The sequence below is a fragment of the Centrocercus urophasianus genome, unplaced genomic scaffold, assembly GCF_019232065.1.
Source record: "Centrocercus urophasianus isolate 14NV4802_14NV808 unplaced genomic scaffold, USGS_Curo_1.0 seq_26, whole genome shotgun sequence".
In the NCBI taxonomy this organism is placed as follows: domain Eukaryota; kingdom Metazoa; phylum Chordata; class Aves; order Galliformes; family Phasianidae; genus Centrocercus; species Centrocercus urophasianus.
Window position 1 is genome coordinate 5,877,317 of NW_024884822.1, and position 26,637 is coordinate 5,903,953.

A 26,637-nucleotide genomic window follows, 5' to 3' on the forward strand; every position below is an offset into this window, starting at 1 on the left:
ATTTCTGTGCACTTTAACCACAGAAAGCAGAGTTAATGATGTTTTGATTACTGTGCATTCAGAGAGAAATTTTTCTCCCATTTCGTAGGCAAACCAATAATTACACATCCCAAGAGAATAATGAGTTGTTTGCATATAGATGTATACAAACAAAATAGTAAGTAACGGATAGAGAGAACTTAAGAAGATCAATAATTTCTGTGTGTAATGTTAGCTGAGCAGATGGCTCCGGTGAGCCTATAATGTAAAAATTTCCTCCCATTTTCTCTGGATCCTTTGGTGATTTTTCTTCATACTTTACATAATTGCCAAATACTATGCATAGATCTTCTAGAACTTTCAGGACAAGTATAAGGAGAAGGTATTTGGCTAAAAACAAATATGTCTGCACAAGTAAGGATATCTGGAATGATAACAAAAGACTACAAAATACTGTAGTCTTGTTGTCTGTGAATCCTACACAACGATGATTTAGGCGTTTGACAGTGGGATCTAACACACACTACCTGGGTGAAGCTAAGCTGAAAGATGTCTGCAAATGTATACTAGGACATGGTAAAAGGGCTCAGGGCATCCTGAACCCCTGCCCAAAGGCTTTACTTGTTGCATGCTTCAGGAAAGTATCTGCAAGCATGTCAGATCTGCAGTCTAGATATATCTGCTGAGGGTAAGCACTTTCAGCTGTTCTTTGGTAGATTTTGGATCATTGCATTCTAATCTAGTTTAAAAAGAAAGAAAAAGGAAGAGAAAAATCCATAATACCAGTTAGCATAACATTCTGTAAGAGACTCTTTTCTCAGCACTATGGGAAGTGCCTTAAATCTAGAGGAAAAGATACAGCGGAAAATGGTATAGAAGCCGTGCTTCAACAGTACCTAAAGCTGGGACTTCAAGATGCAGTGTGCCAGGAATAACGTGCCATAACATTATGCAGAGACATCTGAAAGGAAGGAGTATTGTTCTTTGCCCTCAGCAGTGTCTCTGCAGATTACATTATGGGTTTATGATCCTGTCTGACAAACCTGATTTCATTCCATGACAACGTGACCTGCTTAGTGGATGAGGGTAAAGCTGTTGGTGTGGTCTATCTGGACTTCAGTAAGGCCTGTGACACTGTCCCCAACATCCTCATGGAGAAGCTGGCTGCCCATGGTTTGGATGGCCATACGCTCTGCTGGGTGAAACACTGGGTGGATGGGCAGGCAAAAAGAGTTGTGGTCAATGGGGTAAAATTCAGTTGGCTGCCAGTCATGAATGGAGTCCGCCAGGGCTCGGTACGGGGACTGCTTCTATTTAACATCTTCATTAATGATCTTGATGAGGGGACTGAGTGCACCCTCAGTAAGTTTGCAGATGACACCAATCTGGGAGGGAGCATCGAGCTGCCTGAGGGGAGAAGGACGCTACAGAGGGACCTGGATAGACTGGGTCAATGGGCCAAAGCAAACTGCATGAGTTTCAATAGGGCCAAGTGTTGGGTCCTGCATTTTGGTCACAGCAACCCCAGGCAACCCTACAGGCTTGGGAAAGAGTGGCTGGAAAGCTGCCTGATGGAAAGGGACCTTGGTGTGCTGATGGACAGTTGGCTGAATATGAGCCAGCAGTGTGCCCAGGTGGCCAAGAAGGCCAATGGCATCCTGGCTTGTATCAGGAATGGAGTGGTGAGCAGGACTATGGAAGTCATCCTGCCCCTGTACTTGGCATTGGTGAGGCCTCACCTTGAGTTCTGAATTCAATTTTGGGCACCTCAGTACAGAAAGGACATGGAGGTGCTGGAGCAGGTCCAAAGAAGGGCAACAAGGCTCATGATGGACTTGGAGAATATGGCCTATGAGGAGAGACTGAAGGAACTGGGGATGGTCAGTCTGGGGAAAAGGAGGCTGAGGGGAGACCTTATTGCTCTCTTTCAATATCTGAAAGGTGCTTACAGAGAGAGTGGGGCTGGTCTTTTCTCACTGGTGACAGGTGACAGGACAAGGGGAAATGGCCTCAAGTTGCACCAGGGTAAGTTTAGGTTGGATTTTAGGAAAAACTTCTTTACAAAAGGGGTTGTTAAGCACTGGAATATGCTCCCCAGGGAGGTAGTTGAGTCACCATCCTCGGATATGTTTAAAATCTGTTTGGATGTGGTGCTCAGGGACATGATTTAATGGAGGGTTGTTAGTTAGGGTAGTATGGTTAAGTCATGGTTGGACTCAGTGGTCTTTGAGGTCTTTTCCAACCTGAGTGATTCCATGATTCTATGATTATACAGCCAGCAGATGAAACATCAAAGCAATTGTTAAGGTTGCAATTCTCCTAGCTTAGTTCCCTGACCACTATGTTACTCCTTCATTGTTTTTCCTGGTTTTGTGAATCATGACTTACCTTTTGCACTGGAACATGCTTCTCTAGAAAGGCACCCAGTCCTCCTTCCAGATCCAGAACAGTCTCAGTGGATGGAAACATTGTTAAGCTTCATTAAAGTTGCTAAAACCTGTATGATGCATCTTTGTGTCAGCTGCAGCTGAAATATTTCCTTTTCAGTGCTTCAGGACGAAATAGACATTTCATTGTATCATCCTCATAGTGCCCTGTTCTGCCCAATGAAATATGTTAGCTGTAGCATTGAAACTTAGTTTGGAAAAAAGTTAAGAGTAGCTGTTGTAGAGTGCATTGAAAGAGAATCCATTTTATTCTCATGGGAATGAGTGGGCTTGTTTGTAGTCACTAATAGGAATAAGCAGCTGTTGGTATACCAATAGTTTCATACCATAGCTCTTGTGTTGTGCAATTTTATGCTAATTTGTATCAGGTGAAAGTCAAGCATAGTGACTGAGAGCAGGGAGAACATTTGTTCAATATAAAGTTGCTATTTTTACATTTTCAGAGTAGAGCTGCACTTCATAATATTAATGTCCCCTCTTCTCTTCCTGTTGCACTTGGAAAGATAATAGAAAACTGCATTTCCAAAGACTAAGGCATGTAAAATGCTCTGGAGTTTTAGTCTCATTCAGTGAGATTGATTTTACCATAACTCTTTTCAAAAATAAGAAGCACTTTCATGATAGCTGAGCACATTGAAGCCTAATGGATTTAATTTATGTGCAGCTGGGCTGTAACAATACTCTGTGAGCCATTACAGCTGTGCCTCTCAACTGAATGGCTTGTACAAGCCTCTAGTTAGTGATTAAGCTCCAAACAGCAGCTTAACCTGGAGAAATTCTCAGTGTTTTATGAACAACTTCTGTGCTAAACAGTTGTAACTTCTCTTTGGGGGTAAATCTATTTGCCCACAAAATGGGTTCATGAGCAGGTTGGTTATTAGTCAGAAAAAAAAAAAACATGCATGATGGACTGTATTTTCATCTGATAGACTGCCATGGTGTTGCAATTGTCATTTCACTAAATTATGGATGTTCTACTTGTCGAATGAATTTTAGCTGTACTAAAAATTTGGCTGATATGGGTTTGTCCCATAGAGTTTGATGGCAGTGCCCAGACCCAAGTAATTTTTCCTTTGAAGGACAACACTACAACAGGTGTGTAGTGGAAATGCTGTCACAGCCTGAAGCAGTGATTGAGCACCTGGTGGGAAGGCAGGGCCAACACAAGGAAGCTCAGATGCATGCAATGCAGCTGAATGACTGGAAGGGGTGAAGCCAGAATCCACCCCTTCCCAGACCTCATTTAAGGGTTGGCAATGGAATTGAGGAGAAGATCTCTGCTTGTCTGAGGCCTTCTGGAGGTGAGCAGCTCTTTTTCCTTTATTTCTTTATCTGTGGCTGCTGTATTTGGGCTTGTTCTCGTTTGCTGTAGCCAAAGACTTTGGAACCCTGCTGTTGTCATCCTATTATAGCATTATATGGTGAAAGATTGAGAAATACATGAAGGTGATATCGGTGGTCTCATTGGTGGTCTCATTTGTTTTGGTAGTCACAGAGGATTCCTGTATTAAAAATAAAGACATTCAAGCTGGATTTATTCTTCAGAAGTCAGGTGGCCTTGCAAGGATATCATATTTTAGGCTACTGTGTGTCTTTCTCAACTGTAATCCTTGTCAGATATCAGATATATGTATTTTTTTCTTCTCTGTTTTAACAATCAGTGTGGTTGTTGCCTGTATGTTTGCTGAAGCTGTGGCTGGAGATGAATTAAGCTCTGCATATGATCACGACTCTTCCAAAGAAAGAAAATATCCCATAATTTAAACATATTTTAAAGCAACATAAGGAATCCATCATGCACTTATTACTGTTATGCCATGTGGACTTTCTAATTTTAAAATTTAATTGGGAAGTTAAGAAGAATGAGGCATAATTTGTTAAAATGCTATCTGAAGTACATACTAGGTGCTGCCCAAACTAATTCTCACTTCTTTCTGTTATTCTGCTTTGTTGTGCTGAAGTGTGCAGTTTATTGCTTCTTCTGTCTGATGCTAGGGAGATATCAGATGATCCTCTAGGGTGTAGCCTAATGACCATGCTAAGGAAAAAATGGGTCTGATGGTGCTGTCTGTCTTAAAAAGGACAGAATAAATCAGTTTTGATTGCCTTTTGTTATTTCCAACTCCTAGTTTTCCAACTTCAACATTCATTCAGCGTAAATAAGCCTTTTTTCCTTGTATCAGAGATGCCCAAAGCAGAGCTTCTTTTTCTTTCCTGTTTTCTTGCCAAGGCAGCATAACACAGTCATGTCCCAAGAAGGTTATGGCACTTTACATGCTTGCCAGACTTAAGCTTGAGGAAATGAAGCACTGCAGGGTAGAGAATCCATGGATCTTGAGCCATGTGTGTTTTGCATGCAGTTCAGTGTGCCTCTCCTGCTAAAAAGATGTGTGATGTGAAGATCAGCAGTGCTCTGGCTCTAGCAGGGATGGATGAGTCCATTCTGCTGTAGCAGCAGAGCCTAGTAGCCTTCATAGCACAGATCTTTTGGGGTAAAAATATTGGTGTCTGTCTGTGCAACACCTTCATACTTGCTCTCTCTAAGGCTTTATTGAACACTTGTCTTGGGACTTCTGGCACTCTGAGCGTTTTGGCCTCAACAAGGCACGGGCTGACATGATGTGATTGGAAATCTTTTCTTCCTGATCTGTTACATTGTTTAGAGAAAGCTGTTTTTTCAGTACTAAAATCTTCTTTTTCTTTTTTGGAGAATTTAAAGAAAGCTTTTTACCTTGTAAACAGATCATATATATAACAGCATATATAAAAAATGTATAGAGATTACAAATACCTGGTAGGTGACCCCAGTATAGGATAAAAGGCTATCTGATGTTGTAGATAATTATAGAATTGTGCTGAGGCCCTTAAGTAGTGATCAGAGATCTCAGTCTTGCTAGAATTAGAATCTAATAAAAAGAATTGTTAGTCTCTGAGAGCTATGTAGTTAAAGGCTTTAGTGTAGTGAAGTGCTATTTTTTTCTGAAACCCACCAGCATCACATAGAAACTGTAAAACGTGGATAAAGATGCTTCAATTTACTCTGCATAAGTCACACGTGACTCAAAATCTGGCGGACTTGTGCTGTTCATTGGTTAAAGAAATTCATTTCCAACTGAACTTTACAAAATCCAGAAGTGTTTCACAAGTTTCTGTGGGTTTCCTCCAAAAAAACTATAGTGAAAGTTTGAAAATGTAGTTGTCTGCCACTTGTAGGCTCAAAAATGGTAAATTGGTATTAGTATATCACAAGTAGGTAAAATGCTATTTATGGCAATATGAGCAAAAAGTCTGTAAATCCGTTTTATAATGCTTATAAATTTTAGAAGCATTGTCCTCTTAAGAGAAAATTGCAGCCTTCCTCCCAATCAAAATGGAACTCTTCAAATAGATTTGCCTTCCCTGCAGTGGGACCAGAGTGGACTCACAGTGTACTTACGTAGTTCTCACAATCCCATCTGACCACGGGAAGATCTTGGAATGTGACTTTCCTGTCTTTGCTGACTGAACTGGGAGATGTTTCATCTAACCACAAGCTGCATCCATTGCTATTGTCTTAATCTGAGAATACACATTTAAGGAAACAAAAGGAAATGGTTCTCCATTGGGACCTAATGTTTTAAATTGTCCCTAAGTGTTTTTAGTACGTCTCTTCGTGGCTTGTTCTCTGTTTCAAGCTATACAAAAGCATCGCTAAAATTCTTAAGAAGAAAAAGGAAGGAGGAAGGAGTGAATACCTGTTTTCACACTTTATACCACTTCAAATAAAAGAAAAATCAGTCATCAATTTCATGATTCACCCTTAGTTGCAAGAGATGAGATTTCCAAACATGAGCTAAAATGTCCTTGAAGATATTCTCCAGAACTAAGTTACATACTTTGTGTGGGAACTGCTGAATAAAGGCCTGAACCTCTGACTGAGCACTGAGTCAGCCATGGGAGCACAGGTGAAGGCAATTCTCCTGTGCTGCTGGAAGGGCTGGAGCCTGGCTGCACTGCTCCTCGACTCACTTAAGAGCCGACCACCAGTGGGGGAGGATCTCTTCTAGAGATCCCTCCTCTGGAGTTTTGCAGCGAGCCCAGGACGCTTTCTATCTATTTTCTTTTTGTTATTATAATCTGCTCTGCCAAACTCTCTTGTTTATTTCATAATTATCACATCTTTATATTCATTTGCTTTGTTACTGAGCTTAAAACTATCGATGGCAGTGAAATTCTATCACTACTTCATTGTTCTAATACTTTCTCTTTTTATCTAACTGGCAAAGTAAAAAACAACTCTATAAGAGCAGTACTATTTTCAAAGCGTGCAGAAACAACCAAGGGCTCAGCATTTTTGTCTTTAAGCTGGCTTTTGGTCCTCCAGCGGTCAGTGCTCTTTTCTGCTCTGTTCTCAGTGCTGTTTATGAGGGATTTGGAGGAATTTATGAGTGTTGTTTTTATAAATCAGATCTTCTGGTAGCCTGTGTATTTTTCAGGACGTTTTACTGATGTGCTGAAACATGGACTGTGAGCTCTCATCATTGCTGCTGTTTTCAAACTTCTGAAATAGAACATGGTAAAGTCTAGAGGAATTCACAACTGTTGATAATAAGGGAATCATGGCAAGTAAGCAACTGCAGAGTGTCAAGAACATCCTAGGAGTTATAACTCTAAACTTAACCGCCGTGTTTTATTTTAAAATGGATGCTGTGAGGAGGGAACTTGGTTGGATTCCAGCTCCATAGTAATAGGTGCAACTGCTTAAATTGTTGCGAAATTACTTTAATCTTTGACATTGTTTTCCATTTCTAAAGTGCTAATGTACAGTGAAGTACAGCAACAACCAGAATTTTGCAGGCAAAATCAGCAGCAGCTAGTGCTCTGGAGAGGTACAAACAGCGCTGTACAACTGCATTGCGCACTTCCACTCTCAGGTATCCAAACATGCGGCTAGCACACGTGTGCGCACAAACGTTTCCCTTGCCCTCCCCCATATTTATACATTCTTTCTATATACATGTGTGTTTGGCTGTTCTACAGCACTACCATGATAGCTGAATAATTGGCTGTGTACTTCCCTGGGTTTATCCAGCTACTTTTCTGCATTCTGTATTTGTTTCAGTAGCATCATTAGGAACATAGCTAGCCTCTAGATTTTGCCATTCTTGTGATGATAATCTGCCTGTTCCTCACTGGCTTCCTTCTGGTACCATACTGAGAACTGTGCAGTGGTCCATGTCTTCCCCTGGGATAAATATCAGAGGTTGGTGTATGAAGAGTGCAGAATCTGTGCAGACTGATTAGAATCCATTCATTCCAGCACGATGCTTGTACTACAGTCAGTTCTACCATTCATTGTGTCACAGATGTCCTCGTGGTCCCCATTGCTGGAGGCTTGGCTGCTAGCAGCAATGTGTCCATTGCGCTCTGTTAGGAGATTGAAGGTGAAGAATTGGCATGGGTCCTTTTGACTGCTGCCTTCTTGTAAGGGGCTCAGGAAAGAGCTGGGGTTTTTCCATTCCTGGAATGTACACATTTCCATATGCGGGTGAGTGATTTTGCTCAGGTAGCCAGGGCTGGGAGATGCTGAAGATAATGTCCTCTGACTGCCACTTAAGAAACTCCCACTGTCTTCCAGAGAGTCCTTCCGAGGGTGTTCAAAGGAGCACCGATTCCAGTTCCTGTAACTGTAGGCCCACCACCCCAACTGCTTTCGACGGTGGCACTGGCATTTTAGAATCTGTATGAAAGCTCTCTTGAACTCTTTGCTTGAGCAAGGGTAGATGATTGGATTCAAGCAGCTGTTAAAGTAGCCAAGCCAAAAAATAACCTTGAAGACTATTTCAGGGGGTTTCAGAGCTGAGAACAGGGATCCTGTTCAGAAGAAACAAGCAGACATTATTTGAGATAATTGATTTACCTGGTAAAAGTACATATCCTGTCAGATCAGTGTTAGAATCTGGTTGCTGAAAATCCTTAACACATGCTGCTTTCAGTGTTGGTCTTCTGACAATAAGGTGTTGTTTATATTATTTTTAAAGCTAATGAGGAACTGCTTTATCCACCACACAAAAGATATGGAAGCACATATTTAGTGTAGAATTAATATGAAGTTGCTATATGTATGTGTGTTGAACAAACTTGCTGTATACCAGTGAAAGATCAAACACCCATTATCAAAACTACTACAAACATGGAATAAGGTCATGCCTTCTTCAAAGAGCTATTAAATGTCACCTGCAGAAAAGGATCTAAATATTTCCGGGCTTTTCAGAAGGAGAGTACTCTGACATGCTTTATTGCTTATATTATATTCTTTTTCAGCCTATAAATATTACTCAGTTTAGCTAGATTATTTTTAGGCTACAAACCTCTTGAAACCAGAAGTAAATTTGGCAGGTGACGTATTCCAGTCATAACAAATGGTGTAAACCAAAGAAAGATTCTTTTATGAATACTTCCTGTTTTGTTCACAACTAAATAATGTCACTTGAGAGGACGCCCAAATGAAAAAATTGTACTGGGAAATAAATTTTGTGTATTTTGTATCATTAAAAAGATGGAATTATCAATTAAATTTAGCAAACTAATCTCCATTTTAAAAAAAAAAAAAAAAAAAAAAAGCATTCTTTTAAAGCAGACATTCAACAGTTTTCCAGCTGGGAAAACACCTTTGTGTCTGGCTAAAGTAATCAAAGAACAGAGGTTCACAGGGCATCCTGATTTCAAGAACTAGAATTAGATTTTTAGTTCTTTCTGTGGGAGATGACACTCAAACTGGAGTGACACATCCCTGAGAAGAGGACCTTTTACACTGAAATGATTTAGATTCCCTGGGCTGTGAAAGCAGCTGAGTCAGTTGTGGCTGTCAGGATGCCTTGGTGGGGAGGGCTGTGATTCTCAGCGTGTTTCCCATCTCATGGCAATGCAGAGGCCATGGCTTGGGCCTCTAAACTATGAAAAGCATTTCTCAGTGACTTGGTTAAAAAGCTCTTATCTGTCACAGCAGATACTGTTTATGTAGAAGACAATTCTGGTGTAGCTGACTGTATGGATTTGGGTCTCCTCAGCTCACAAGGAAGTCAGAAGGAGTTACGTACACATTGTTTATCAGGTGGCTGCTGTCCTCCTCTGTCACTGTGTCCATTGGTACCTGATCTGGCTCAGAAGAGAAAATCAGGTACTAAAATGGCATCAGCTCTCTTTATCCCCTCACCTGGCTAACAGAAACCAGGAGAGATCCTACGAATTCAGAATAACAGTTCTTCATTTTCCCCTTTGCTGTGTACTTGTATGCTGCTCGTTAAAATTAGCTCTGTTTTCTGGAGCTTCCTTAAAAAATGAATTACTTTTTTTTTTTTTTTTTTTAAAGCCCAGTAAATCTCATGAAGTGTCTGAAGAGCTTCCATTTTTCTTCCATGTGTAAATCTTTATTGGACAGTGGTGAGTTTTTCCAGACCAGTTTGCTTGTTGTTATCTTATACTGTAATAACTAAAAATCTGTAGGAAATTGCTCCACCAGATTTTAATAATTTTAGACATAGTAAATGCTGTGGTTTGGCTTTCAAAGTTATAAAATATTATTAAGAAAGTTTGCTGACGAATTCTGTGAAATTCCCTAAGGACGAATAAAATAAGCTACAGAGATGAAAACTCTGAACCAATGCAGATAAATGAGTTGTGATTGTTTAATCTTACACATGAACCAAATAAAACCACGTACTGTAAAGACTAAGAGACCAAGCTGGGGGGGGGGGGGGGGGGACGGAAGGAGTAAAAAGCTGAGTGCTGAAAAATGGCTGATCTTTAAATTGCTGAGAGGAATATGTGTTCCTTAAAGAAAAAAGAAAAGGTAAGGAGCTTACAACTATCTTCTACAACAACCTGTTTTTCAAATGTCATTTGAAAAAAAAAAAAAAAAAATGACAGCAGATTATTTTCAGCAGCTGCAGCAAGCATTTCCAAAGGTCTTTTGTATTAAAGGGCAGCAACACAAAAGAGCAGAGAATTCCTCCATAATAACCCTGACTGACAGAGGCACCTTGTATTCAAGATTCTAGAAAAATTGCTGAGCCCCGATTGATCATTTAGAAGTGATCATGACCCAGGCTGAGTCATTAGCAGATAAAATTTGGGGATACATCAGTTTGGAAAGCTGTGTGGTGGTGTTCTTAAATAAGTATCAGCATTTAGTTAAAATAGTAGGAAAGTTCTGGAGTTAAGAAACTTGGGAACAAATTTCATGAAGCTAACGATCATGAAACACTACTAAATTCTCCACTTTTTCCTAGTTCTGCAAACAGCACAGTGGAAATTTGTTCACTTAAGTCACAAAGAAACCATTAAGTTTTGATAAGCAGGTGAGGAAGAAGTGTGCTCTTCTGAACAAGGGGTATTTGATTAAAAAAAAAAAAACCAAAAACATTGACTTATAGACTGTTTTGTTAATTTATCTTATTTCAATCTGGCGTGTTAAAACTGGTTAGAGTTCTTAACTCTTCTACGCTTCCTTGTGTATGTGTACAAATACAGGTATATGCACTGCTCTGAAGGCAGATGAATTTCACCTATGAATTTTGCCTGTGGTACAATTCACTACTATGTCCTAGTGTTTGGTGGGGATTTTTATCACCAAAATCAGGTAGACAGTGATTTCAGGAAGGCCCAGCAGTAAGAGGTGACTGCAGACCATGTGGGTGTAAGTTCCTGGATGGGAGCATGTTCTACTTGCTGTCGGATGGCACTTCTCATCTGTCAGTCATCCTGACTACAGCATCCTCTTGATTTTACCAATGAACAATCTCAGCTGGAGGAAAGTAAAAGCAGTCAGCTGGTGGATGTGGGCTCAGTAGTTTTCTCTTTGGAAAAATTGTTTGTTCTACCAGGAGTGGAACTGGAACATGCCAGTGAGATCTGCCATGACTCAACCTGTAGAACACACAGTGAATTCAAAAAGTGTTTTTGGTGGGTTCTACTGCCTTTCTACCTTCCCAAAGAAAAATCAGAATTCAAGAATATTTTCTGAGATTAACAGAAATTAATTGATCCATATGATAAAATGCATTACTGGCACTGTGTGGGTTATATTCAATGGCTACATGAACTCAGCGGAACCCCACTCATGAAGTGATCTATGGCTAATGAAGAGGGCCACCAGTGGAACATATAGAGTCATTTGAAGACAATAGTTTTGTAGTACATCATGGAGAACAAAAAGAGCTGAAAGGACGCCCAGCAGTTAGTCTTCAATATTAAAATAATCTGAAAGAGGAAGTAAATGAAATTGGAAGCTTTCCATGTCCACCGTGGCTAATATAGGAAGCACAGTGATTTGAACTGCAGCAAGATAAACTGGGAGGTGCTTTCAGACTATCAATGCAGGAAGATGCTGGAACATCCCACTTGAGAAAGGTATAGAATTTCAATGCTGAAGACTCTTAAAAATGGAGTAGATGTACATCTAGGTATAGCTGATCCAGCCTTTGGGTTGGAGGATTCCCTGTGTGACTTTTTCAGTTACCTTCTAGTCCTACTTTCTCTGATTGACTCTGCAGACTATAACTTTGCTCATCAGGAAAACCTAATGGCTTAAATTTTTGGCAAGCCAGCAAAGTTTTGCATTTGCTGTACTGGAGTCTCACTGACACTGTAATCTATATTCTCAGTAAATATATCCGCTATTTAGGTTGAGGATTAACTGTCAGAAAAATGGAATGTCTGGCTGATATTTCTTTGGGCACTTATTCTCTTCAGGTTTTTAGAAAGTTTCTGAGTTTTTGAATTCAGTTCCTTCTTGCTGGGTTTCCTTTCCTACATAGAGAGAGGATGCACTAAGTCATCCAGAAGGTGGTATAGTTGGAAGTGGCTGTATATGCCATGTACTTGTAAGTAGTTCAGTTTGGTTACTATTATACAAAGCTCCTCTGCCTTTTAATATAATATAATGTAATATAAAGAGATGAAAAATATTTTGATTAACTTGTGTATTTTTAAGATTACTCTTCCTTACATTGTTCTTGTGATTAACAACATCTTTTATTTAACTGCACACATGCTTTTACCTTGTAATTAACCTGTCAGAAGCAAAAAACTGTGGACTATTTTGGTACCTTGATAAAGTGGGAAAGCTAAGTAGACACATTCTATAAACATCAAATTCATATTTCCTCCTCTAATCTCCAACTATTTTCCCATCACAGTCTGATAAACAGATTAAGTATTTCCCTGTACTGTTTTAGATTGCTTTTCAAAATGGTTGGAAAATATTGCGCATGATTATCTCCTCAGTGATGTATTTGTGATGGCAGTAGCCAGAGTGACTCTTCTCTAAGTTACCTCCTTCCTGATGTTTTGTGTTTAACAGCTTCACTCAAAAGGAATGTAAGTTTTCTATCCTCCTGTGCTAAGCACTGTGATTTATTAAACATAGCACCACAATCTTACCTCTGATTGCACCTCTTACACTAATAAAGTTTTTGCAACGCTTTTGCCAGACAGAAATACAGAACAGAAAATATTTTAACTCAATCAATCTGACCAGATTTTATTGTATTTTGGTCATTAATTTAACCAGCTGTGCTCAGCAGACTTGACAGAGCTATTCCGTTTGGGAATATACTGAGCGAAAGCAAACAGCATGGAAAGAAATTAAGTAGTATTTTGTTTAATAAAAGCTAAATTCATTTAGGGACTGACTGGGTCTTTATAATGAATGCTTTACTATGCTGAAAGTAAGTAAAGCACCCTCAATGAGATTAGGGAACATCATGAGAAACAATTTGGTGTATTAGTTGTCTTCACACATTCTGCAGAGCATCGCTGTGCTATTGAAATTCAGACCACTGGAGTCAGTGGGAGTACTTGAAAGTCTTTGTAAGGGTTCATAGAGGATTTAGTGTAGCTTGGAACCGTCTCTAAATTAACAGATTGAAGAGCAGGAAAATCTTCTAGACTGGTTTACTCACAATAGCCTTAATAAAGAAATGCCTTTCACTTAAGCAAGATTTGAAGTAGCCCTGTACAGAGCTGAAACACATACACACATGTAAATACACATACACACTGCTTTCTCATATTCTTTCCTGCTCTGTTATTTTTCTTCCATCTAAGTATCTGCTCTGTTGCTACCTCTCTCCACTGATCTCTATATGTGTACAGAAAGGAGTGTGGGAAAGTTAGGACCTTCTATTTAAGGATCCTTAATGTAACATTTGGCAAGGTTATGTTGCAAGTGTAGTACACAGGACATGTTTTAGTTTCCACATTCATGTTATGGGAGAAAAATTAAACCAGGCAATGCAACCAACCAACCATTCATCCCCTCAAACTACACCCAGGAGAAAGGAGAAAATCTGCTACTCCAGTTGTCAGGTGATCAAGTACTGTAGTAATTATCTAGAGTTTAAGTCTTAAAAAGATTATGTAAGGTAATGTTCATGAGTTAATGAAAACTTTTGAAATTGCCTTTGATCTCTCTGTGCCACTGCACCCTGTGTGCCATTTCCAGCCACCTACAGGAAGTAAACAACTGTGGGTAATGATCAACAGTTGTTTGTGATGCCAGACAGCCATTTGTGAAATATCTGTTGGTTCTATTGTGCAGTTACGTTTGCTCTGTTCATCACTCATGCAAGAAATGTATATACATATATTTATACTTGGGGCCAAAAGCCAAGAAGTTGCTAGAATTACAGAATTATTGCAGTGGGGAGGGATTTCATGTGGTCTCGTTTCCAGTCTTGGTCTCAAAGGAGGTTCAACACTGCATTAGCTTCCCCTGAAACCATCCCTTCTCCAGGCTGGAAAAACCCTATTCCCTCAGGTTCCCCTCACCTAGCCTGCTCAACCCTGTGATATCCTTGGTCACCTCCGCTGGACTCCAGTTTATCACTGCCTTCCCTCTAAGACAGCTTCCTACGTGGTTGCACTGTTCCAGGCGTGGTTTAATGAGTGTTTAATAAAAAGACATTATCACTTCCCTCTATCTACTGGCTCTGTTCCTGTGATACACTCAATATGCTCCCACCTTGCATCTGATAGGGCTGTCTGAATATTTTTACATCCTGCATTAACATCTGAGTGAGTCATCTTTGTGGGGTAGAATATTCTGTGTCTGTTTTCAAGAATGTCGTGCACTTATTTGTACCTAGCGGGAGCAAACTATTTAAGTATTTATATTAGACCAAAATTAATGACATTCTCTACCTATCCACCTTCTCTTTAATATCTCTCATGTTTTCTCTTTCCACTGTGGCATGTTTTCTTTCCTGACATTTCCTTTCTTCTTCATTTTTAAATACTTAATTTTCCTCTCATGTCTCATTTAATTTTAAATTCTAGATGCTACTCTCTTTTCTAATTACTTTTTGTTGTGAAAATTGACTTTCTATTAATTAAGCATTCATTGTTAATTTATCATTATAGATTAAGTCTATGAATTACTCAGAATTATCAACTATGTCCAGAATGAAGTATTTGATACTTAGATTAGATGATGGTTGAACATTTGGTGAAGAGCACTGTGAGGTTTTTAGAGTTAAGGAGAGAAAGTCTCTCTGAATAAGTTTTGGGTTATCAGGTGCTGTGTTTTCTATCAGTTAACAGAAACTCGTATTTCAAGAACTTCTCAATCTGGTTCCACTTAGGGTGGGGGCCAACCTGGGGTGAGTGCATGATCTTGTTTACTGGAATAAATACTGCATTTGTTTTTATTGAAACAGAATGATCTGGAGTTGTTTAGGTCCTGTGTGTCTATTAGTATTCTGTAACAGCAGATGAACTGCAGTAAAATACGTTGTGGAGCAATAATGCAGCAGGAAGAGAGCGTCACTGATCATTATTTTAATCTTACAGAAAAGCCATAAAGTTTGAAACTTCGAAAGTTTTGTTACAGAATTGGTTGAGGGGACCTTGGAAGACAAATGCATCCTTCCTTATTGAGAGGAGAGAACAGCGCGCAGTCGTGTGGCTGGATTTAAATCTGAGTTTTTCAGTGTTTTCTGGAATGCAGAAAATTCCAGTGTCTTAAAAAGCACAGTGGTGGTGTAAAACATTGCAAAATGCAAATGATAACATGAATTCTGAAAATTGAGAAGCGGGAATTGGCTTAGGATATCATACCCTGTCCTTGAGAAGATGACTTTTGCAAAAATGATTATCGCTTCACTGTAAATTTGTTTTATGTTGAAAATCAGCCTTCCTATGAAAACCACCTTTTCCTGATGCAGTAGATGGCTGCAGTAGCCTGGCTGCGAACCACCACTGTTGCCCTGCAGTTCCTGCTGTGATTCCTGCTATGCCAGACCTGCTACTAGCTGTTAGAGGTTGAATTACTGCCACTTCTTAATGAACAGGGAAAGCTGAAGTGCTGCATGTGGATAGCTAGTAAAATTCTCCTCATAAAAACAATAAGCTGTGTTTGACCACAGTTGTTATGAGCTTACAGAATGTGGGAAGGATTTTAGTCTTGTATTTAAGCTTTTTGTGGTCCTTTTTACCACTTGCTTAGCCAAGTCAACATGCCAAGGTTTTAAAGCTAATTGGGTTTCTCAAGCTCCTGATTTCTTTCCTGCCAGCATTCAGTTTGTTTACATTCCCTTGGATTTATTTAATATAGAAAAAAGAACCCCTGTTTACAAACAGCAGAGTACAAAACAGAGAGATATAAAATTAAGAGCTGGTTAAGCTGGGAGAGCCTGCAGGCCTTCTAGGAGAAAGGATTAGGATAACAGCAGGGGGAATAAAAGATCCTGAGAAATAGGAATAGCATCCAAAAACAACAGAATAAAATTTATTAAAGAAAATGAAAGAGAAGAGATTTAAATTACTACCACAAGCCGGTGATGATGGTGAGCATTTGTGTTCATTGAGGACATTGGTGTCTCTTTGAATTGCCTCAGGATGCGTATCAACCAAGTTCCTGAAGTCTTGCCCATCCAAGTCCTGATCCTAAGCAAACAAGTTCTTAAGCAGGTAAATTAAAGTAGCGAACATACGTGACTGCCAAATCTAATTTTAAAAAGTACCTTCCTCTAAGGAAATATGAACAAGAGAAAAGCCTCAGGAAAATATTTTTTTTTGCTATCCTATAGACTGGGAAAGGCTACAGTTTCTATTTTCTTTTCCTGATTCAAATCTGCAATTTCTCACCATCCGCACTGTCCATCTCTGATAAAGGATGGCTCACGTTTCAGGTGAACAAAACATTCCTACAAGACTTGCATTCACAGTGGCTCAAATCTGACATACTGTTAAAGGCTCCAAAAATAGAGTTTTATCTAGAGTGACCAAAATAAAATCAGATCTTTACTTCCCTTGAAGCTTTGTTGGTGGAAATTGTAGTACGTTAGGTAACGTAATCTTACAGTAGGTAAGAATCAGATCTTCTTACTAAAACTCAGAGTTGTTGCATCTTCTTGTTTTACAAGCAACTGCAAAGGGAAGTAACTGTATTTGCATTTTTAAAAGAGCAGTGCGAATGTATTTAAGCACACATTACTAACACTGGCACTCCTGGCATGCCAAGATTGTCACCAGGCATGCAGATTTTATAAAATCATGCCTATGGATCCTGCTCTGGTCTGAAGTCCCCAGCTGCCCTTTGGACAGCCTCTTACAAAAGATGCTGTTGTTGCTCAAATCATGGAGAGCTGAAAAGTATTTTTAAAAACAGACTATTGGCAAGTTGATATTTGTTGAAGGTGTAGAAGAGTGAAGTAGGAACTTTCTCCAATCTAGAAAGAAAAAGGTAAAGGAAATCTGTAGTTTAAAAAAGAATAAATAAATGAACTGGCAGAGTGAAGGTTCTTCGAGCCTTATCTACAGCTGTCCTATTGGCAAAAATTCTGAGTGTCTTAAATAACAGAATATAGGTATTTAAGATATAGAAAATATACAAGATTTGGGGAAAAAAAGCCATAGAGCACACAGGATTTTGACAGAAATTCTGTTTGTGCTTGTTTATAGATCTATTCCTTCTCAATTCACACTACTTGTGATGGCTTACACTGCGGAGAAAATTAACTTTTAAAAATTTAATTAAATTTAACTTCTTTTTACACTGTGTTGCTCATGCATAAACACTGTAAAACCAAGGCCTGATTTAGGAAGAAACTCTTTCAGTACTCTAAAATTGATGGTAAGGACAGAAATAATATATTCTTGTTATTAAAAATTTGTCCAAAACAGATACAGACTTTTGCAGCTGCTAACTAGAAAGAATATGAGCCAAGCTTATGTTTGTTTTGCGATGATTTAGCTGATCAGAGAAGTCTAGAAAAGCCACCCTGCGTCTGCTGACATTTCATATGTTATACTTAACTATGTTCAATTACTGGGCATACTTTAGTGTCTTTTTCTCCCCTTCTCACTTTTCACCTATAACTGAGGCAATCTGTCTTGGGCATCACTAGATAACAAGAGGATTCTAGCAGGGTATTGAATACAGCTACGAAGTTACCGTGTGAACTTCCGTTGTATTTTCTCCTTTGTTATTTAGACGCTGATCGTTACTGCTTTTCAGTTTCTAGATGTCACTTGAAAGTCCATGAAAATAGCTCTAAATCTTGCTATGGGCTGTGGAGCAGAACTTCAGTGAGGATATGAAAGAAACATAAACATGCATTTTTATTCCTGATTACATTTCACAGATAGGTGCACTGAAGGACATACAGCTGGTGTCCTGAGAACTGTGCGCAGAAGCATAGCTTTATTCAGTGCTTTCATAATGACTGCCAACCTGAACAATGGCACGTTTGGGGATTCCTAAGGCATGAGGTCCTTGTGTCTCCTGCTTTGTTGCATGCTGAAAGCTATGTTCCCTCTGGAACTACCAATTCTCTCCTGTTTTGGTTTCAATAATTTTGAGATTTCCTATTGCTGCCCACTGACTCATTCCTGACTTTTTTTTTCTCCTTGGAACTTTCTGATTCAGTGAAGGACTTTCATTGGAAGTAGTTTGTACACCTGGAAACCAGAGTATCTTTTTTCTGCTGCTTCCATAGTGAGTCATTGTTGTTGTAACCACAGCATTTTTTTTCAAGGGGCAGACGTGGTTTTATGGCAAAAGCATCAGGATGTGGTCCATGCTCCTACATCACGGGTTATGATGTAACCTTGTATTTGAGAAGCCTTTCTTTTACACTTGAGGTGGGAGGATGCTGCCGTCCTGAAGCTCAATGGGCTCCATGTGTTTCGGAGTTTTTTCTGCATATGCCTTGCCTGTTTACTTTCCTAAGGCTGTACTTTAAAATTTCTTTGTTTGACCTGCAAATCAAATCTGCAAAAGAAGTGCCCAATCCTTCAGAATTCGTAATTTTGGTTGCATTGATAAAACAGAATTTTTTTCTAAAATGCAGAGTACTTGGCAGTTCTAGATTAATTGTTGAAATTGATGATCTCTGAGCTCATTTCCAACCTAAAGGATTCTATGATTAAATAACTGCTAATTGGGATTCTTTGGATGCAATTTACTTTTGCACAGAAGATTCAAATCAGGGCTTAAGGGAGGATATTCTAGTAGTAAAAAGAATCTAAATTAGTTCTCCATGTGTGGCAAAACATGCTGTAGCTGTACTGGCCAAGAAATGCTCATATTATATATTTAGTCTTACAGAACTTGCCTAAAAAGTAGGAGGAGCAGTTTTCTGCTGTCACCATTATAACTGAATATGTTCCAAAGTTAGAGCTGCAAAGTGGGCAGAGGGACAGATTGCAACATGTACCATTAATTTCTCCTTGTTCTTTATGGCCATAACTCTACAGAGTAAGACTATTTAGAAAGCAGAAGGCATGGCAAGACCAAAATGAGATGGAAGACAAACCAGGCTTGAAGCCTTGCAGAAAGCAGAACCCAGTAGTGGCAGTGGTGGACCTAATGACTTGGAGTGTTTCCCATGGGAAACTTAGAGACCTAATTTGGTATTCTAGTGCAGAGATACAGAGGTTGGCCTGACGTAACATAAATTTATGTACTTTACATGAACAACATTTTATTTTAGGAATCATTTTGTATTGGCTGGCCAATTAGCATGAAGAAGACTTTTATGTTCTTTTTTACTATAGGGAGGTTTAAAGAACTTAATATACAAAGTAGTCAAAACAGCTGTGTCTTTGTTCTGAGGCTCTTGGGATCTTGTACCACTGCCAGCTAAGTTACAAGAAGTTTGCTTCTGAATTTAGTGGCTGGTATCACAGGTTTTGTAGGAGCAGAGGGGTGGGCTCTGAACTTGGGAGTGAAAAATGCTTTGCTGATCACTACTGGAGTCAAGCAATAGGCTGGGGAAGTTGGCATGCTTTGGAACAGTAGTGGAGATGGTAGGTTTGTGTGCAAACATGTGTTGTGTGAGCTCTACAGCTGAGAGAAGACTGGCAAGCCCAGTCTGATGTCTCACTTAACAGAGATGAGACTAAAGTTTTATCTGGTTGCCAAGGGAAAACATGATCTGTCATTTTGGATGCATTTTTAAAATGAAATTATTGGCATAAAATTAGATCTTCCTTTATTTAAAGGAGGAAGTTTTAATGCATATAGCTGCAGGGCTCTGGTCTTTAGATTAATCACTTTTAGTTAACATCGTTCAACAATGCATTTTTAGTGTATCCCTGATCAAGAAAGGATTTATGTGAGGGGGAAGAAAAGAAAGATTTATTCTAAAAGCACAAGATATTTACTCTTCATAGCTGAGTCACTGAATTTATAGTATGAGAAGTTGTCTCAAAGACACATCTTCATTTTATTTTTTATGCGTTACCAGAAATAATTCTGAGTGGCAAGGTGAAAGTTTACAAAGCTGTGAAGCATGTATAAATAAAGACCATAGGGATATTCTGTTGCTCTGTTGCTATCTGGAAGAAATTTCTGGAATAAAAACCAGTTTTATCACATTATTCTCTATGAGAAGTTTTGCTGCATCATCAAGTGCTTCTTTGTGCTAATAGTTTTACAGTACTCAACACCTCATGGTGTCTGTGCTCTAATTTCCCTTTGGGGCTGTATACAGAGCTCTGTCAGAGCTTTCTTTGCAAAGCCTTGTGATTCTTGCTTGAAAATCACCCTTTGTTGTGGAATATTTATTCAAGCAATATCCTTGCTTTCAACACCACATCAGTTCCCAGCATTTATCTGCCATCTGATGCAATAATCCTTTGTCTGGGATATAAAAATGAATAGCTGTATATATTAATGTGCCACAACCCAACAATTATAATTTTGGCCGGGCAACTAGTAGAACATCTGAGAATACTTTTGACATGAGAACTCCTACATATAAGCAGATTTACTAACTCCTAGTTTTGGAGTGTTGCAGAAACAAGGATTACTGACTTTTCAAATGTGTTGCAGCTGAATCATCAGAAGTCCAGAGCTACTCTGCTAACACCACAGTGCAGTTATTGCATTACTGAGTGAAACAAGGCACACGTTTTAAAGATGCAGATGTGAACATATGATTTAGATTGGTGTTTGTAGATATAAGGGCATGAAAAATACAGGCTGAGGAAGAAGCCTTTCACTACAGTGAAGGCAAATATCTAGTCTGGAATCAGAAGTAGAAGAGGAGTTGTAGTTTGCAGTTCTGCAACAGTGGGTGAGTAGATTGTGACTGGAGCAGTGCAGGCACCTGTTGAGTTTTGTAAATCATTGATACAGCTTGGATTTTACATTTGCCTATCACTAAAATGGATTCTGTATCACTGTGTGCTTTTCATAAGGGTTCTTAACTTTTCCTTTATGTTTGTAACTTCAAGACAAAAATGAAAAGATTTCTGTTATGAAAAATGTAGCACATAGCAAAGCTCCTTAGGAAGTTCTCCATTGCTGTACCCAGTATTCCCATTGGGAACGACTGAATTATGCAGATTGGGAAAAGGTCTTTTCCCCACTTGCTTTTGTGAACAATGCTTAGTCATCCCTAGCAGCATTAATATACAGACACAAAGTACATTAATGCACTGCTACAGATGTGAAAAGTACAAGACTCTGGAGTGTCCTGAGTAAATAAAAAAAAGGAGTGGGGCAAGGAATGAGAACTGCACTATTCTTTGTCAGTAAAACAAAGGAAGTACCACCACCAAATGTTTAAATACATTTGGATATTTTGTTGGATACTATGCATATCTTTTTTTACCCTCCTGCAATAGCAGCTCTTTTCCACTGCACTAGCATTGCTGACACGCTTATTTTTTTCACTGTTCTAGTATTAACTGTAACAACAGCAGCTCTGCCTGACCCACAGCTCTGTGAGGCACCAGGAGCTCACAGCTCTGAAGTGAGCGTGCTGAGATTCACTGGCACCCAAGCTGTGCTGGGTCAGAGCCCACAGCAGCAGGTCGCCTTTCAGCCTGCCAGGCACTGCTACCAATAGAGCTTGCTGGAGTGGCTGTCTTCTTCACTGATGGCTTGGGCACAAGTGAGATGAGAGATAAATGAGAAATAAAATAATACTGTGACAAGCTGTGAATTCTCCACTCATTTGTCATAATCAGTCACTCATTAAACCTCCCGGTAAAGACCAGGAATTTTGCAGTAACTTCCCAATGGGAAAACTGACTCCCTTCCAGAAAACTTAGTTGTTTGTCATATTAGTTATCCCCTGTTACCAAAATGGTTTTAATGGACTAGTTTGCATCTGTTTGCTGAGTAGCACCAGTAGCAGTGCTAGTACTGGCTTCTGCTAGCTAAGCATGTGTTCTGTTGCATTCATGCTTGCTTTTTATTTCCAAAGTTCCTCCAATAATTCAGAATCAGAGGAGACATGACCTAGTAGATACGTATCCGGTGCTACTGCTGGTAATATATGGGGAAAATAAATTTCTATCCACTTAAGTATGTACTTCAGCAATGGTTGGAAACTTGTTCTATGTTGTGAACTTTCTTTCTTAAGAGATAGCATAGGACTTAAATTTTAGTAGCCACGGAGAACTTTGCTCTCAATTTTTCTTCTGTTTGGAATTTGTAATAAGCTCAGCATTAGCTTTATGTAGATCATGAATTATGAAGACTTTTCAGTTTTAGACACACTAAGTTAGAGGCAACGGTGACTCTTCAATAGCTGCAGCAGATGTGCTCTGGTTGACATTCAGTGAAGACGCAATGTCACTTAGACTAGAAATTACAATCTCAAAACACTTCACCACCACCAATGCTGTTAAACACAGTTTAATTTTTTACTCTAAAAGTATTCACCACTCAATTAGAAATGTTTTGGTAGGGTCAGTAAGTAAATGTGAACACAGAATGTTGATAAAGGCTTTTCCTCCCTTTTTTTCTCCACCTCTCTGTATTTAGTCTGACAGTTTGTGTCTCAGAAGTGAATGCTGAATAGATATTTTTCAAAGCATAGTAATTCAATATTAACAGGTTTTGAAATGTTCCTCTTTAGAGCTGATGCTGATATTAAAGACAGTGTAAGCAGATTTCATAAGGATTTGAAATGCAGTGCACTGTTAAGGCCGAGTTGAATAATTTAATAATATTTTGAAGTTTAAGGTTGCTGTCACAAATGCACAGGACGATCTCCTGGAATGCCTGAATGGAGACCTACTGAAACCAAAGGGAAGAGTTTGGCAGAGAGAAGTGGGCTTCGAGGATTTATTTTTTGGGATTGGATCAATGAAATTTGAACTGAGAACCAGGACTCTTTCAGCTTCCTAAAGATCAGAAGGGTTTTGCACCTCATCATTTGGTTGGGCCCATTTTCACTTAAGACACTTTGTAATGTTTGAAGACTCTGTTTTATGGTCTGAACCTGCAGCAGTAACTGGAACAGAGAAAGTTTCAATGCTGAAACTAATTTTGTTTCTGTCTACAAAGGTTTTGTTAAAGCTTCCTATACAAGCTAATTCAGTCTAAACAAAACCCATGAGAGAGGATTTTATATGTAAACTGACAGCATTATCCCTTGATTTGACATCACTGAGGAGGGCTCAGATGGGCAGACTTAATGCAGGCTGCACAGTTTGCAAGGCTGCCTCATGAACCTTAGAAAAAGCCAACATTAGAAATAAATTACTTTCACTTCCCACCCTTTTATCTGTTCAATGCAGTTCTCAAAATGGTTATGTACTACTCATTCATCTGATTATTTTCTGTGGGATTTTTATAGTAAACAACTATGCTCTTCCTCTCCCTCCCCACATTCCCTTGATTACCAACTTACCTAGAGGCAGAACAATGAAGAAAGGTAGCCAGCACAAGATAAACATGCCAACCACAATTCCCAGCGTCTTGGCTGCCTTCTTTTCTCTAGAGAATTTTAAAAGTTTGAGAGCTAAGAAATTTCTGGGATTGTGACCCTTGGATTTGTTGCTGCTTAAGGTGTCCTCATGAATGTTCCTGTAGTGGATCCGTAGCGTCAGCTCCTTGGAGTTGGACATTTCTTTCATAACCCCGGCTTCCAGATTTTTTGTAGTCCTTTTGGCCACTATGTAGACCCGACAGTACATGACGAGGATGACGATTAAAGGAATGTAAAATGACCCCAAGGAAGAAAACAAAGCGTAGAATGGTTCTTCAGTGATACGGCACACTTTCTCATCCTTGGGCGCTGGTTCTTTCCAGCCCAAAAGAGGTCCAATAGAAATTACCATGGAAAGGACCCAGACACCTAGGAGAGCTAGAATTGCTCTTCTTCTTGTTACCAAAGTTGGATACTGAAGAGAATAACGTACTCCTATATATCTATCTATGGAGATCGCACATAGACTTAAAATAGAAGCTGTACAGCAGAGCACATCAACTGCTGCCCAGATATCACAAAATATCCTCCCCAAAACCCAGTAGCCAAGGATTTCCAGTGTAGCAGAGAATGGAAGGACAGTAAAACTCAGCAACAAATCTGCTATTGCAAGGTTAATTATGAAATAGTTTGTAGGGATTCTTAAATGTCTATTGCAAGCAACAGAGAGAATTACCAAAATATTACCTATAATAGCAAAGAGTATAAAGGCACCTAGGATGAGCCCCACAGTTATCGCCCTACTGATATCCAAGGTAGGCAAATCCAGGTTGCTTGTTGTCTCATTGGAGCTGTTTGCAGAAAGATTGCTGCTATTTAATGCAGACACTTTCAAATATCCAAGTAATGATGAATTGGATTTCTCAGCAAGGTAGGCACTCATCTTAAAAGTAATTCTCCATAGCAGGTTATGATTGGATCCTGTGCACAACACGCAGATGGTTGAGTTCAGCAGAAAGTTCTCTCTCCACCCAAGAAGTTGCTGCAAAGCCCCCGCCAGGTTTGGATTGAGAACTCATCTCTCCAGCAAGCTGTTAGCTTTCAGCACGTAAAACTTGCACAGCGTGAAGTCCTCCAAAGCCTGTCGGAAATAACAGCCTGTTCAAACTCGCTTAATTTCTCACATCAACTCGTTTAAACAGAAATTAGCAGGCAGAGGTCTTGGCCGGATGTCGAAAGTAGCTGTTTTGATCATGACGGTCCCTGGAATAAAAGACAGGTTTACTGTTTTCCCTCGTGCATTTGTGGTTCGGTTGGAAGGATGCCCCCGTTAGCTGCTCTGACGTGCGTCTCCGAGGGGTTTGTCAGCAGTTCGGGGCTCTGCGGGAGCCGCTGCCTGCGCTCGCGGGCTGCGCTGCTGACATCACGGGGCGGCCCCGGCGCAGCGCTAGAGGGCAATGCGGTTCAAGATAAAGCTTCCACATCGGCGTCTGAGCGCTCATAGAATGGAATGCATCGGTCTTAATTAAAGCATTCGCAACGTAGAAATTTGGATTGAGAACCTTTAAAAAAAAAAATACAGCCAGTTTTGTTATTTGAGGAAAATGCAGTCAGGAGGATATGGTGAACAAATCAATTTCGGTACAGAATGATGTGGCACCCTTTGCCTTTCAATCACCAAAAAAAAAAATGGTCTTCGAGTTTATTTTGTGATCAAAGCAAATCTCATAATATTTCAGAGAACTAATCTTCTCCCGCTTTCTAAAGAGAAATAGGTTCCAAATATAGGTTCTGTTCTATTCCTAGATTCAATATTTAATGATGGCATAGAAATGTACGTGGAATAGTCTGTTTCTCAGGGTAAACTTTGCACTAATATAGACAAAGTAGCACATTATCAAACCTTTAGTAGGATATTTATGTTTATTCTATGTTCCTGTATACCAGGCACAGTAGTGGCTTCATCTCTTTTCTGGCTAGATAAGTTTGGTAAAAACTAATGCATTGAATCCCAGCCTTGAACAGATCTGAACATCCTCAACCGCAGCCAAAGTGAAAGCAGTGAAAAGTATTTAGTCATTTTTCAATGTACTCTTTATGCTAAAGTGTCTTAGAAAGGGCTGTGAGATCACTGAGATGGGGCCTGCTGTTCAGCTGCTACAGCCCTGGGAGTAGCTGCAATAACCTATTAGGAAAAAAGTCAGTAACGAGTGATTTACATTTTACCTCTGCTAATGGCGTTACAATGCTGGAAAACGTGTGTAGCTTTTGGTCACTAGATAGGGAGAAATACAGGTCTTTATAGCCTGGTACTGTTAACAACAAGAAGTGAAAGATTAGCTGAACATATAACTGCCAAAATACTGTTCTTAACTTTCTGCCATCAGATTATATTTTACAGCTGTTGTCTGAAGTGCTCTGGGTTACTGTATATTGATTCTCCTATTGCAAAATGTACTGTGTTTTAAAAAAAAGGTTCATTCTTAATAATGCAGCTATGGCTGAAAGTTGCAGCTGAGTGCTGTTTGTAAAGGATAAATCATGTAAACAAAAATGCTGGCTGAATTATATTTGAAGAATATATGGCAGATGTTTGTATAGCCCTTCTCAACAGCAGTGGCTATAGCAAAGCACTGTCACTGGGAACTTCTCTTTGAAATATTTACACGAGTGACATGATAACATGCCACAGAGTCACTGAAGAGAAGAGGAACAAACACTCAGTTTATGAGCTAACCTCAGCTTTTCTGTCTCTGCAAGACAGTTTTCATTGCTAATGAAAGCGGTTAGCAGCCTTGCTTTTTAGACATGCATCATTTGCAGTTATCCATTCTCACTGGACTCCAGTTGAACTCTGTTTCATTTGTGATTTCTGATTTCATTTCTCTGCCTTGTTTGTTTAAAGTGTAAATTCCTCAGGCTAAGGGGCTCGCTCCCACTGTGAAGGTGTAATCACAGCTGGCTGAGTACTGCTTTCAGTGCAGAGGGCTGCAGGAGCAGCTGCTCGGGTAGCAGAGTCCCAGTGGGATCAGACAGCCTGCAGTCTGACTGCATGTTCC

The 26,637-nt window shown here is 39.5% G+C and overlaps 1 protein-coding gene across 1 annotated transcript; it reads right to left on the reverse strand.

The window, feature by feature from the left end:
- Nucleotides 1–7,166: 7,166 nt before the first annotated feature.
- On the reverse strand, nucleotides 7,167–24,989 carry ADRA1B (adrenoceptor alpha 1B). The gene is made up of 2 exons (XM_042826172.1): nucleotides 23,561–24,989; nucleotides 7,167–8,279 (listed from the first exon to the last, which is right to left on the reverse strand). Exons 1-2 carry the CDS (start codon nucleotides 24,519–24,521, stop codon nucleotides 7,717–7,719), a joined length of 1,524 nt encoding a protein of 507 aa, XP_042682106.1. The 5' UTR covers nucleotides 24,522–24,989; the 3' UTR covers nucleotides 7,167–7,716.
- Between the last annotated feature and the right edge of the window lie 1,648 nt (nucleotides 24,990–26,637).